This window comes from Anas platyrhynchos, chromosome 2 (genome assembly GCF_047663525.1).
Source record: "Anas platyrhynchos isolate ZD024472 breed Pekin duck chromosome 2, IASCAAS_PekinDuck_T2T, whole genome shotgun sequence".
Lineage (NCBI taxonomy): Eukaryota > Metazoa > Chordata > Aves > Anseriformes > Anatidae > Anas > Anas platyrhynchos.
The window spans coordinates 74,402,428-74,417,366 of record NC_092588.1 but is presented as its reverse complement, the minus strand read 5'-3'; the positions used below and the strand labels follow the sequence as shown (position 1 = coordinate 74,417,366).

The following is a 14,939-nucleotide window of genomic DNA, read 5'->3' as shown; positions in this document are numbered from 1 at the left end:
GAGCCATTTCTCACAGTGGCCAGACGGTGGTGGTGTTCTCAAACATTTATTTTCCCGTAGCTTTTTCGAACACAGATGGTTTGTAAATATAGAAAAAACTACTTAAAAGAAGTAATTCGTACTGACTGTACTAAACTAAAAATAACCTTTACAGAATATGATGATGTTCTGTCTCATTCTTCACTGGCATACTTTTCATACTCTTAAAAAAGCATTCTGGTATTGTTAGAAAACATTTCCTTCTCACTTTATTTTTACTCTGTGTGATTCCTTTTCATTTAATGCTGCAGGATTTGTTTAACGAAGCATTTATTGTTGAAAAGGAATGTAGTAGTCGCTGCCCTCTTGTCCACAGCCACTACTCATTGAAAGAGGGGACCATGCTGGTCATATAAATGAAAGTGGTAAATGCTGCTCAGAATGGACTGCTTTATATACTTGACTTCTCGCATCATATTAAATACTCTATTGTTTGCCTAGTTTACTGCTTATCTGGGCCCCAGATGAAGAAGTTACTTTTTTGTATATACGTGTATATATATATATAATTACAAGCAGACTCACTGAATGCAAATGATTTACATTTCCTATTCTTACTATCTGACAGAACTGCAGTGTCAGTCAACACTGTGGACTTCCAGTCCTTCTTGTTCAAGTTTGATAAGTCTGGCTACACTTTCCTTATTGAACAGCACCAATATTGCTGCAGCTTTAAACAATAGCAGGGTCAATGATGCCTGAGAGCCAAACCAGTGCACACCCTGCAGAAGATGTTTTTTCTCCCAAAAGTACCTTAAAACTCAACTGTTGGATTCAGTGAGAATACGAAGAGGTACATATTTAAGAGGGTTTAGACATTTACCTCTAGTTATGATTTCTAAATCATTCCTTGTGGCTTTTTGATCCTTTCTACCAAATGAATTAGTTCTCTTTCTCTTGCTAGTACCTTTCCTGCTTTTTGTTTTCTATTTTTTTTTATTTTCCAGCCGTGGGTATGGAAACAAATATGATTTTTCTTGTGACAGTATTCAACACATCAGTCCCTCAGACAGCATTTGTGTAATTAAAGTCAGCAAAATGGATGCAAGAAATTACCTAAACCCAAACTTCAGTGTCTATTTAAATTCTAAGTACTCAGAAGTTCTCTTAAACTTGACTTCCACTTGAAGTCTACTGAAATTGTGAAGCACTTCTGGAAATCAGACCACTTTTTTACTTGCCCATTTATAGGTTAAACCCATCCCTTTTGGAAAACCTGGGTTGAATCACTGTTTCAGCTGTTGTGAAGATAAAGTGATGTCTAGCATCATCTTGTAGCAACGCTGTAAGTTTTAAGAAATCAGTGATCACCGATACCTTGAGGACCAAACTTGCTTACATGTTAAGTCAAATATGTGGAATCACTGCCTGAAATAGCACAGGCAGCTGTTGACTCAACAGGTCTAATTTCCAGTGTTACTTCCTAAAATGTTCATCTCTTGTTGATGCTCTTCAAGAGATTTTTATGAGGCTATAAGGAGAAAACATACATTTGAATTAGCAAGAGGAAAAGTACAGCTGCTACTTCATCCAAATCATGTTCATTAATTAAAACAGAGGAAAAGACAAAAGCACTATTTTGCTTTTTGACATGTTTTGTTGTTGTTGTTGTTTGTTCTTCCACATAAATGTTTCTGGCAATGCCAGATACAAGTGATTTAGCACGGATCCAGGCTTGGAGAAGGTTTTTCCAACAGGCAGGTGATGCCATTTTTCCTGTAGAACTCTGCCTGCACGTGATTAATCCTTGCGTGACCTTTCATCGGCTGCTCTATGGGCTTATTTATGCGTCTCCCATACTCTGAAGATGACAAAACAGCGACAGGTCTTGCCATTTCCTGTGAAAATGTAACATTCTCCTTATCATAAAATCACAGAGCGAATACTTGGCAGTTATCTACTGCTAAATGCGCTGTGGCTGGGGGCACAATAACAGATGGAACTGTACAGCATCTGCTATACAAAGGTATATTTATTTAGCAGTGATCTGCACTCTTACTGCTCCATCCCTGACCTAGTTTTTTATGTATATTAATAAACCACGAATGTATCACTAGATGATGAGATGATAAGGTATCAAACTGTGCCACACGCGCGCACACACACACACATGCGATCACCATTTGATTACTGGCAAAGTAAATAACGTGTTAGTGGAAAGTGGCACAGATTTTATTTTCATCCTTATTTTTCTTGTGCCCAGACTTGCACAACTAAAAAAGCAGAGATTTAGTTTGTGTCCGTATTACGGGAACCTTACTTATTACCCTGCTTGCACAATTCAGCAAAACCATTATATGAAAAAAAAATAAAAAATAAATCAAAGCCTAAAGAAAAACCCTGCACAACCCCTGGTGTGTGCAACCTTTCCCTGAAGGACATAAAGCATGCTACTGGATTTCTGCATGATGAAAGGTTTTACTAATACCGCTTGTAGCTGTAAGATTGTAGAAGTAACTGGTCTGTAATGATGGGAAGCAAAGTTGCTGAAAAATAATTCAGCCAATACAAGATTATTTTAAGCCTGTCCTTAATAAACTGCAATTTAAGTGACTGTGTGATCACTAGCTGCAATCTGCAGTTCCTTCCTGTGCTGCAGCAACAGGGAGCTCTGGAGTCAGAAGGGAAAGGCAGGGTTTGTTTGTTTTTCTTTCCCTAGCCAAAGGTCTCAGATTTATCTGGCTGCTTGTGTGTTTGTGCACTGGCTAACACAATAAGCCTTGGTCCCCAAAGTGTTTACCTAGTGCTGCGATATAAATAATATCTACAAGAAGAATCAAAATACAGACCACACCACAGTTCAGGTACAAACAAATGAGCTCTTTTCTACAACATAAATGGGTCTGAGCCATACCAAAATTTATGATTGAGCCTGTGAAGCACATGAATTACCACATTTCCTGTGAGAATGCAGGATGAAACACAGACCCAAGGGGACTCGTAGCAGGGCAGTCAGGTGTGTAACATACCCAGATAGACAAATCTAGACCTGAGACTCTTGGGAAGATGGTGCAAGCCCTTTTTTTTTTTTTTTCTTTTCTTTTTTTTTTTTTTTTTTAAACAAAACAGAATGAAAAAGCAGCTATTATTTCTCCAGCTCTCCTACAGCCTTCCTGCCCATCTTGCTCCACCCCACCGAAAGCTATTCAGTACACCAAATTCTAACCCCACCAAAACAAAAAGCAACAGTCAAGAACAGAAGGCAAAAAGATCAGACCATTTTCTCCCCATCCCTACCTGTGGATAAATGCTGAGAAAGAACTGACAGAATTTTTCATAGAATCACTGAGTGGTTTGGGTTGGAAGGGACCTTAAAGATCACCCAGTTCCAGCCCCCTGCCATGGGCAGGGACACCTCCCACCAGACCAGGTTGCCCAAAGCCCCATCCAGCCTGGCCTTGAGCACCTCCAGGGATGGGGCATCCACAGCTTCCCTGGGCAGCCTGTGCCAGTGCCCCACTAACCTCTGAGTAAAGAATTTGTTCTTTATATCAAATACAAATCTCCCTTCTTTTAGTTTAAAGCCATTCCCCCTGGTCCTATTGCTACGTGCCCTGACACAGTCCCTCCCCAGCTTTCCTGTAGGCCCTCTTTAGGTACTGGAAGGCTGTTATGAAGTCTCCCCGGAGCTTCTCTTCTCCAGGCTGAAGGACCCCAACTCCCTCAGCCTGTCTTCACAGGAGTGGCGCTCCAGGCTTCTGATCATCCTCATGGGCCTCCTCTGGACTCACTCCAACAGGTCCATGTCCTTCTTGTACCGGGGGCCCCAGAGCTGAATGCGGTGCTCCAGGTAGGGTCTCACAATAGCAGAGCAGAGGGGGAAAATCACCTCCCTTGCCCTGCTGGCCACGCTTCTTTTGATGCAGCCCAGGATATGGGCGGCTTTCTGGGCTGCAAGAGCACATTGCTGGCTCACATCAAGCTTCTCATCAACCAACATCCCCAGGCCCTTCTCCTCAGAGCTGCATGTCATGATTTTTGTGGGTTCTGTATTCAGCAGATATAATTTTTTCCAACAGCTGGCTGGGAAGCATCCCATTACATGCCCTCACAGTGTGTAATTCTACCACTGTTAACACTTGAAATCAGCAATAGCAACCATGTGCAAACACTCTCTCTGCAGTCACTGCATTATGTGCAGCTAAACTGTGTCTGTGATTGTGCTGCTGGGTTCCCTGGGTGCACCCACGCTCTCTGCAGGGAACGAAGGGCTAACTTGCAGTGGTTCAGGCTTTTTCCTCTTCAAAGAAAGAAGTGCGCTGTGGTGGATTCCACCCGTCTCAGTGCTGTACTAGAGAGATGTTGATTTGGGCATTTTTATTTATTATGTTTTATAAAATTGTTAGTATTATATAAAGTCAGTGGGGGCCATTGAGGTAATTGAGGAGCAGGAGTTGAGTACGTGACCTGCATTTAGTTACGGGTAAGTCCAGTGTTGGGCATCATCACATGTGTGTGTGAGGATCGTGTTGCAACATTTAACAGCTGTGGTTTTGATGTGCCTCCACGCTAATTAAGGGGCTGGATTAAGGGACACCTGTTCAGAACAGTTCCCAGGCCGAGTCACTTGCATGCACTGCCCAGCAGGGCTAGCGTGCATGCTGACCCAAAAGCGTGTGCTTTAGCAAGCAAACTTTCAGGAAAGTGAGTTTTGCTGATACTGAAGGGACGCAAGATCTCAGTTAAAAACCTTAGATTTGCACTAACAGAAAAACTCTTTCTAAACAAATTTCACAGGTGGATGTTGGGTTTGGGATTGTGGGTGGTGGTGGGATCAGCTTGGTTTAATTTAAACAAAAAAGCTCATTTTTCCTTAGTCATTTACATGGCTTTTGGTCTCATGCAGATTTACAGTTTTGTTGCTGAGCATGAGCAAGGATGGTAATGGGCACTTCTATGATTCCCTTGGGTGCACCTAATGCTCCCTGCAGTGTCTGATGGAGTTGAAGGGGACTATGATTGTGCACTGAAATGTCTGGCATATATAGCTGCTAGTAAGACGAATTACAAGCAGTGACCTTTGTCCCAGATTTTCAACAGTTTTATTACCTAGCAATTACAGTAATTTTAACTTTCTCTCTCTCTTCCTTCTTCCATTTCTATCATATCTAATACAAGCAACCACTCTTACCTTACTCCCCTCTTTCCATTCCATGAACCCTCGGCAATTTTGAGGCCATTAACACATGGAGGTTGCATTTTGTCTGGTTTTGGACATCCTCTGCCTCTATGATTGTCTCTGTGTGTATATACATGTATATATGTAATGTGTATTATTCAGATGCTGCATGGAAAAATATATTTATATATATGTATCTATTACACTATTTCTATTTTCAAGGCATCTGTTTAAAAATGTGTCTGCATACTTCCTTAGCCATCAGGCTCCACACTAAATCCAGATTCTGCTGTCCTTTAATGCTTTGGTTTCAGTGAACCTTTTCCAGGCACGTCCATGGTCTTCTGACCTCTCCTTTGCATGAGTTTTCTTTGATTTTTCTTCCTGTGGGGCAATCTGGGTGTAAGTTTGAGTAACAAACACACCAGCTTCAGAGATCTGGGCTGTCTTAGCAAATGTCGATTGATATAGTGGAGTGCAGGGCGGGAGGATATCACAGGAGGGTGGTTGAGTTGGAGCCCCTGGTTCCAGTTCTCTTAGTGAGAATAGTTTTCAAGCATCACAGAAGTAGCTGTAGGACCACCAGAACTGCAAACTCCCAAGGGGCACAGACTGATCAGAAGTTAATCTGTAACAGGTGGTTTGCCTCCCTGTATGTACTTCTTTCCCCCACCCTTTACCTTAAATAAGGTTTGTCACCTGGATATCTACAGGATGCAAAGAGCAGGAGCTAGCTCAGGTGTCTTGACTTGCTAATAAACTCCAGCCACCTCAAAATGTAAAAAATACTTTTAACAAAGAGATATTATTAAAGGGTTACCTCATCGTTAACATGAAGACCAAGACTCTTTGAGTGTTCTCTGTCACATCGGTGAAGTTTTTTGTTGTAACCCTCTGGTCTTTTAAAAATGGAATCATAAGTGGAAACCCCTCCTGCCTTGAGAAAATGAGAAAAATGGCTAATTAGCAGTATTGTTTACCTTTATAGGTTAAATAATACATACAGTAATTCAATAATAAAACAGTGCACATACAGCATTAGATGATGGCAAATGTATGTACCTGAGGTACCATTAGCACGTTTGGGTTATTCCTTTGAAATAATTTACAATAAAAATACCAAATGAGGTGTCGTTATTTATTTATTTTTGATCTGTTCATCTTTCAAATTTCCCTTGTGGAAAATTACCTCAAATTTTCCCTGTAATCTCTTGAAAAATTTGGAAATGTATCTGCTTTATTTGTTTGCTTTACTTCTATTTTTCTGAACCTTATATTCTTCTTCTTAAATTCATAAATTTTTAAATAATCTGGTACTGTTATATAAAAAGAAAGCAGGCAGTTTCAAAATTCATTTGGAATGAAGATAATATAAGTGCTCTGCAGTGGAATCACCGTTTAATTTCTGGTTAAAGCAGAACTGAGAAGAGCTCAGACACCTGCCACAGTGGTAATCCTGTCAACTGTAACGTATGAAAATAAAGCAAACCCCAAGCCAAAATATTATTACGTTTATGGTATCTGTTGACATAGTTACATCCTAAAAACAACATGAAAGACCTGATCTGCTAAGAAATGCACTAGTGAAATCCAATTTAAAAAAAAAAAAGTTATCAATGGAGGAATTTCAAAAACAAAAAGACCCAAATCCCCCATTTTAATATGTTGTCAGTTGTTTACGACCTTCATTAAAAGGTCCATATTTCAGTGAACATGCCAATTGATCACTGTTTTTATGCATGGTTTACTAGCCCTGTCCTAGATGATCTGCTTAAGATCTTCTGCCAGAGGTACAGAGACAACACTTCCGTGTTCAAAATCCTGGTAACTCTTTGCTGTTGTTTCTTTTTGTTGTTAAATGCTGACTTACTAGGCTGAGGTGGTGAGGCATCCTCTGTGTAATGCTACAGAAGCTAAGCACTTTGCAAACATTCATTAATATTCCAGGCACTGATAAAATAGGTAATAGCTTTCTCCATGTCACAGAAGAGGAAACAGGACATGAACTGGCTACAGAAACTTATGCAAAGTAATACTGGGAGTAATTGTCAGCCAAGGGATTAAGAGGTGGGTATTTCTGGCTTTGGGCCACATGCTAAGCATCTTCCTCTATTTATCTCTGCTTCAGTCTCTGTCACACAGTTTATATGGGTCTTTAAGATCAAAAAAAATGAATGCATTTCCCTTTTCCATATAAATTGAAATTTTCCAATGCTCTAATTCCTTAATTGTGCAGAAGAATGGGTCAAGTCTGGTTCCTCCCCTGTGGCCTGGCCCTGTGCTGTGAAGAAACCTATTTAACAGCTGTTATCACTTTCTGTTTCCATGCCACTGGAGCAGCTTTTTCTACAAACCAGGTCATTGGGAGTGTGAAAGTGGACTTTGTATTGTAAACAAAAGCTCTACCATATGGTTGCTAAATCTCTGCAGACCGGACAGACATCCTTCCTGCCAGCTCCGCCACCCCGAGCACACCAGTCAAGCCCTCTGACCTTCCCCAGCCTCACTCCTGTTGTGCCCTCCCTGCCGTGTCCTGGTGAGCACGACACCGACTGTGCTGGGTCACATTTGGCTCTGAGCACCTTCCCGAGGTGACACTGAGATCCACACAACAGCATTGAAAATGGCAAGGCCTCCAGCAGGGCCAGAGCTGCTGAAATCTGTGCTGCTGTTCACTTAAGGAACAGCGGGTTCACAGGGTCTGGCCAGCTGACTGACAGGTTAAGTGTCAGTGTAATACCTTTTGGAAACATTCAATTATCAATGCAGATGTCTGTTTTATTGTTTGAGACGTTCTGTTGATTTTTCACATTAAAGTTAAGCGTACACAGAAACCTGTGTGATGCACACTGGAAACTGTTTCCCTTGACTGCAAAAAGGGCAGATTCTTACAAAAGGGTCTCAATCCTCCTTTATCAGAAAAAAGCAGGCAGTGCACCCATGCCTTGAGGCAGGTGTTGCTCTTCATCACCCCACCTCTAGCATTGCCCTAAATCTTGCCCTTTCTTGCATTTTGACAGCACTATGCGGCTGGTGGATCCTTAATCCTTGCACAGCTGCTAGCAAATTTATCTGCCTTCTGTCACCGCCCAGTGAAAGATACTTCCCCCATTTTCTATCCACACGTAGCACATACCTGTCACGCTTCACGAAGGCCTTTGAAGATGAAAATTGCTATCTGAGTGCCAAGTTACGACGTCAGACTGCCTAGCTCAAGAGTAGAGCACGGCATTTTCATAGGCCTCCCCCCTCCCCAGCCTGTAACTCACACCCTGGAGACGCTTCCCAGGCGCCAGGCACCCTTCCAGCTATGCAGGACAATGAGCACTGCTGCCAAAAAACAGAGGCTTTGCTTCTCCCCCCGGCACCAGCCCTCACCTGGGCCTCTCGGTAGAAGTAGCTGAGCTTCGCGGGGCCGTCTCGCCTAGGTGGGATGTAGCTGAAGGCAGACAGGGAGGAGACGGGAGGCTGGCGCCTCCTTCCCACCTCGCTGCCGCCTTCCTCCTCATCCCCTCCCTGCTCTTCTTGCTCTTCTGCCCCTGCTGGGGCAGAGGCTGCCATGTTGCCTGCTTGTGTTACCTGGTAACGCTCTACCATGGCGGGGCGGGCACGGGCAGCCCAGCAAAACGGGTCATGGAGGAGGGAAGGGCTGGGGCAAGCACTCCTGGGGTGAGGCGCTGTGGAAGGACCAGGTGTCCTGAGAGGGCAGGGCTGTACCCCAGCAAGCTTGGGGTGTGTGTTAAGTCTGGAAATGTTTAAATGTGAGGCCACGGATGTAAGCAGCAGTCTCAGGGCTGCCTCACCAGGCAACTGCTCTGTGCTCTTCCCAGCCTCTGGTTCTTTCCTCCCTTCAGCCTCTGATTTATTACTGTCTCTGGAGGCCAGGTAATCACAGAACCACAAAATATCCCAAATTAGAAGGGACCCATAGGGATCGTTGAGTCCATCTCCTGGGTCTGCACAGGACCACCCAAAATTCAGACCTTGTGCCTGAGAGTGTTGTCCGAATGCTTCCTGAACTCTAGGGAACAGGGGGAGAACAAAACTGCACCATAGAGGACTGATTTTTTTTCATTTGGGGTTTGCCCTGTGCCAAAAATTCCCTCCCATGGATCTTTCTGCACTTTGAGAGGCTGAATAAAAAGCACACCAAAACATGGCATTTTCAACAGCACCTTGGAGAACTAGGGGAATCTTCTGCCCTGTCACCCAGCTGGGCACATTTTTCTGATGAGGTGTTTAGCTGCTTCAGTCAGTTTGGTCTGAGATGCACACATACTTGAGTCTGGGGCACTGAAAGAGAGCAACTTCCAGGTGCAAGCTATATTAACAGATCAGCTCTAAAATTGCTCTACTCCAGTAACACCTGGCTCCTATTTTCTACATTCATTTCTCCGTTATCCCGTGTAACTATGACCATGATTTTTCCTATTGTGCTTCTTGGGGATCTGTGACTAACTTAATTTGTGTTACTGCTCTTTTCTGCCACTGTAGTATTAGTGCTATAGGTACAACATTGTTCTTATTATAGTTTTCAGCATTCTTTTGGCAAGCACTTACACAACAGCAATCTTCCAGGCATTTTGATTTTTACTGAACATCCAAAAAAAAGAAAAAGTAAGAAGTATTCAGTCAGGGTACCAGACATAAATCTTTACAACCAATTCCTTCAGTCGTATTGGGTCCACGTAACAATGATGTAAAAGTCCCATTTCTACTATATAGTTGCCATTCTCCTTTAACTAATTGACCGACTAACGTAGCATCTCGCTCCTTTTTAACTGCAATGGGGAAGTATTTGTGTTCTACAGACCTGGTTTTTTTTTTTTTTAATCATTCATGACAATTTCCATCTGTTTATCTAATAATATCCCTCTCCCAATTAGGGTTCTCTTCTTCCTGTAGCATTGGTCAAATTACCACAGAGCATGTGAGCAGTAGAATTTAAAATCCAATAGCCGTCTGACATCAGCTTCCTACACAGAACCACACATGCCACTGTGCAAGTTCTGTTTTGTAGTTTAGTCCCAGCACCAAGAGATTGCAAAACATTTTATAAAAAGCAGCTCAGCTGAAGCTGTAGCTATAAATAGAGCCATAAGGAACTGCTCACCAGAAATTTAAACTAAGCTAGGCAGGATCTCTGAAGTCAGATTTGAAACGTTTCTCTTCAATACTTCTCCGGGTATGGCAGATGAGGTGAGTGAAAAGATGAAAGAAGAGGTATTTGTACAAGTTCTCTCACCAGGACCTGATAACCCCTCATAGCAAGTGCAGCATCAAGACCAGTGCTGTGAAGAAGCAGCGGTGAGTTGCAGTCATAGGTGACTCCCCTGTGAAAGAAACAGAGGCTCCCACCTGCAGACCAAACCCTCTTTTCAGAGAAGTCTGCTGCTTTCCTGGGGTTCAGATCAGAGACATCACCAGCAAGTTTATGAGCTTAGTACAGCTTTCAGATTACTGTCGACTCCTGCTCTTTCAAACGGGTACCATCAGTGTCACAGCAAGTCTGAAGTCAATCAAAAGAGATTTTAGGGTCCTGGGAAGATGGCTAAAGGATTCAGAAGCCCAGGAAGTGTTTTCCTCAACCCTCCCACATGGAAAGAAACAGGCAAACCCAGGATATCAATGCCTACCTCCAAGACTGGTGCCTCCACCAGAATTTTGGGGTTTATAGTTGTGGGAGCACCCTTGAGACATGAGGTCTGTTGGAGCTTTGTGGGATACACCTGTCTTGATGGGGGAAATGTTTCTTGGCCCATAACCTGGTGAGACTGATTGGGAGGGCTTTAAACTAGGATCAGTGGGGGCAGGAGATACTGTTAAAAACTGTTAAGCCAAGGGATGGTGTAGCACCATTTGAGGGTGACAAGGCAATTGGGAGCATCTGTACTGCTCCAGGGAGCGCTGTGGGTTCAGGAGCACATCTGAAATGCCTGTATACCACCACATGCAGTATGAGGATCAGACAGAATAAACTGAAGGCTTTCCCAGAGCTATAATATCACTGGTATTAGTGAGACTTAGTGGGACAAACCCCACGACTGGAGTGCTGGGATGGAGGGCTGTCAGCTCTTCAGGAGGGACACACTGGGCAGGCGAGGTGAAAGTGTTGCGCTGTATGTAAGGGAGAGTTTGCACTGTATGGCCTTGTCACTGGGGATATCGCAGTAGAGAGCCTCTGGGTGGGGATTAAGGGGATGGATAGTAATGCTGGTGTTGTTGTGGGTGTCTGCTATTGACTGTTCACCCAGGATGATGGCACAGACGAGCTATTAGGGGAAATCTCTGGATCATTTGCCCTTGTCCTTATGGGGGATTTCAACTTCTCAGATATAAACTGGGAATTACCATACTGCTGCAACAAGCAACTGTGGGAAATTCCTAAAGCGTGGTAAAGATAACTTTCTGTAGTGAGCCATCTAGGAAAGGTGTCCTCCTAGACCTGTTGCTTGAGAATAAAGACTCGTGGGAGAAGAGACGGTAAGGTGGCTGTCTTGGCCACAGTGATCACGAAATAGTTGAGTTCAAAGTTTTTGGTGTAAGGAGAAAAAAAGTCAGCTGAGTTGCCAGCCTGGGTTTTAATGTAGCAGACACAGCTACTCCAGAAGCTAGTCAGCAGTGTCCCCTGGGACCCTGCTCTGGAGGGTTTAGGGCATCAATTGAATTGTACTATACAGATTGTCAAAAATATCATTGGATACCTGTTACAGATTTGTCCTAAATCCCACATTTGAAACAATTTGAAATGATGTTTTTCAGTTCATTCTCCCTTCCCAGTCAAGGCAGAAATCTCTCTAGAGTGAATCTTACAAAGGCTTTTTCTTCCTTTCTTCCCCTTTTGCAGACTCCCCACATGCAGGGCACGAATTCCCAGGGGCTTTTGTTCCAGTCACATACACTACTCATATACTATTGTAACAGGTACGTCACTTATAGCTTGGCACTGGAGGTAAGTCAATTTCCTCAGTAACTTAAAAAGCAACTTAAAAAGAAGCATGTAAACAGTTGTGAGAAGGCAATGGAGTGATTTTAATCTATACCATCAAGAGTATGCATTCAAATACAGCTGACATCAGAGACTAAAGTGTTAAAAGTTGCTTTGCATTCAGTCAGTGTCTTAGGGCTAAGAAATTTAGTTGCCTACCTTTTTAGGAGGTAGCATTATCCTCCTTAGATTCCACTGCTATGATTTCTGTATTTTCAAGACGTTGATATATGCTTGTGCAGTGATAACAGTGTCTCAGAGGCAGGGTGATTGTTCTGAAATGCCAAAAACTGATTTAGGGAATAACTTGGCAAGTAAATTCCTTAAAGGAATTAGTGAGGCAAGTGGTCATGGGGAAGACGATGGTGGGGCCAGGGATGGGGATGGGATGGACACCAGAAGACAGACGACATACAACTAGACAGGCCATTGACATGCAGAAAAGCTGCAGTAGCCGCCTCCTTGCCACAAGCTGACATACCTGTTTCAAGCTAGTGGCACTTAGAGCTGAGATGGCTACACTGCTGTCAAATCAAGGCTTAGCAATTCAGCTCCTGTCCCTGCCACTTGGCCTCAACATGCATCAGACTGCTGCATGTTCCTGGGCCATGAGGGGGAGACAGCCTTTCCAACAAATGTTGCGACCCATCATGCTTGAAGAAGAAGCTGAAGCATAGATGACTCTAAAACTGTCCCCTTTCCACTGTCATAGCTTTGGTCCTCATTTCAAGTCAGGCCATTAATTTCACACAAGTGCTTGTTTCTTCTGAATAGTGACAGACCATCTGCCTCTAATGGGAAGGCTCTTCAGAGGTTTGCCAGAGGAGAGGGAGGCAACTGTACATCACCTGCAGAACTCAGTGCACCTTTTGCAATCTTTAGAGGGAGGTGGGGGGGTTGTTCATGTGCTACTTGGGATTTTTTTTTTTAATCATTTTTAAATTTCCCTTGACTGTATCTATTGTCTCAAATAATTCTCTATATAATTACTGAGACTAAGTGACCACTTTGTAGATTGCAAACATTTCCTGGTTGGATTGTGACTATAATTTCAACCGCTTGACTTAGAATTAGGATTTTCAAATTTTTATTTTAATAATTTAAAAACAATTATAAAATGGTAACTGGTTGACTGACATGATTTGCAATTATTATTTGTATGCTGACTGATATCTGCTGAATGGATATTCCAACTCACCATATCAGATGAATATTCTGTTTAATAACCCTGCTGGTAAATAGAATAATGCACAATTTTATACATGAAATGGACATTATTATATGTAACATTTTGTAACACTGGTTTGAAATGCAAACATAAAGCCCAGGAACGTCAGTCTTTCAAAATACTTCACAGGCATTTCTTCCTGTCAAAACTGAGGTTTTTCACACAAAACATCTCAATTGCTGCAAATACATTTGAAAAATACTCCATCAGAAATTTTCAAACAATTGTCGGCAGAATCCTTGTTTTAACAGTGGCATCCTATAGTATAAAGGGTTTCATAGCTTGATAGTTGCAAACCAGATTAAAATTTCCTTTTATTCCATTCTGGTATATTAAAAACAATATTTACCTGGATAATTCCAGCCACTAAATTTGAAAGCCTTTAAAAGGAATACATTGACAGCTGTAGGGTGAACCATCTACAATTGATTAATGCATCACTTTTGAAAATCCACAAAAAATTTGAAGTACTTCACAGAACAAAAATACTGTTAATTACATGTTTTATTTAAGGCACATATATCTCATTCTACATTTGTTTCCTCCCCAGAGTCACAGCACTATCTTAGACAAGGAAGGAAAAACAGAAGTAAAAATCCCTAGCTTGAGGTCCACTTGTAAAAAGTGCTGATGGGTAGTATCTAGGTCAGGTGAAGGAGAATCTGCTATCAGAGAAAAAAAAAAAATCTTCATACAGAAATACAACCAAAGGGAAAATTAATTATCGAAGGACAAGGTAATTGTTGCTTTTGATAGTAAATCTGTTGGTATATAAAGCATCCAATGACATAGCTAATTATTTGTCCTGAAATGAGTTTCTGAAAACAAAATGGGACAGACTTGAAACAGGTCTGCCTTTGGATGTGCACAGCTGTCTCTTTAGAAATGAGCAGGCTGAAATCCTACCTGTGTCTCAGTGGAAAAAGGAAAAGCTAAATAAGGTCTATAGATAGTTTACAAAATAGATAAACCATAAAGGAATATGAACAGAATGAATAATGCTTTTCACACGTTAAATAGGATGTTAATGTCTGTCTTTAGACACAGCAGTTAAATAGCATTAACATACAGGTAATCCCAACTATTTTTGTAGTTAAAAATATATATATATATATATCTGCAAGCCTAATCTTTCTTCCTGTCCCTTGGTAGCCCTCCAAGTAGCAAAGCACTGGCTTTGATAAAGAAATCCATCAGACTCTGAAACTTTGGGTTTCGTTTTCCCAGCCTACAGTGAATCACTCTTACATTGATCTCTTGGCTGCTGCCTCACGTTGTCAAGCACACTTGCATTTTACTTTTGAAACTCACATTCTTTAAGATTCACTAGCAACCTATGAACTATAGCACCAACATGGGAGTCACAGAACTTGAGCCTTATAGTGATGTAGAAAATACAGCATATTGAATACTGACGGGTATCATTATCAGAAAGCTTTTCAAGTTATACAGTGATACTTAAATAGTGTTATATTCAGATATTGAGGCAGATGAAACTGCTGCAGGAGAGGAAGAAAGAGGATACAGGATCTCTGGATCAATCTAGACAGGGGAAGAATAAAATG

The 14,939-nt window shown here is 42.1% G+C and overlaps 1 protein-coding gene across 1 annotated transcript; it reads right to left on the bottom strand.

Annotated features, from left to right (window-relative positions):
- Positions 1–1,564: 1,564 nt before the first annotated feature.
- CFAP90 (cilia and flagella associated protein 90) lies at positions 1,565–8,984 on the bottom strand. Its single transcript, XM_005024872.6, has 3 exons — positions 8,537–8,984; positions 5,979–6,095; positions 1,565–1,877 (listed from the first exon to the last, which is right to left on the bottom strand). The coding sequence occupies exons 1-3, from the start codon at positions 8,753–8,755 to the stop codon at positions 1,698–1,700; spliced, it is 516 nt and encodes a 171-aa protein (XP_005024929.4). The 5' UTR covers positions 8,756–8,984; the 3' UTR covers positions 1,565–1,697.
- Positions 8,985–14,939: the final 5,955 nt, after the last annotated feature.

Excerpts from the sequence above, each read along its gene's own strand:
- CFAP90 (XM_005024872.6), bottom strand. The coding sequence starts at position 8,755 with ATGGTAGAGCGTTACCAGGTAACACAAGCAGGCAACATGGCAGCCTCT. Across the intron at positions 6,096-8,536 it reads ACTTCTACCGAGAGGCCCAG|GCAGGAGGGGTTTCCACTTA; the intron begins GTGAGGGCTGGT and ends CATTTTCTCAAG. Across the intron at positions 1,878-5,978 it reads GTCTTCATGTTAACGATGAG|GAAATGGCAAGACCTGTCGC; the intron begins GTAACCCTTTAA and ends ACATTTTCACAG.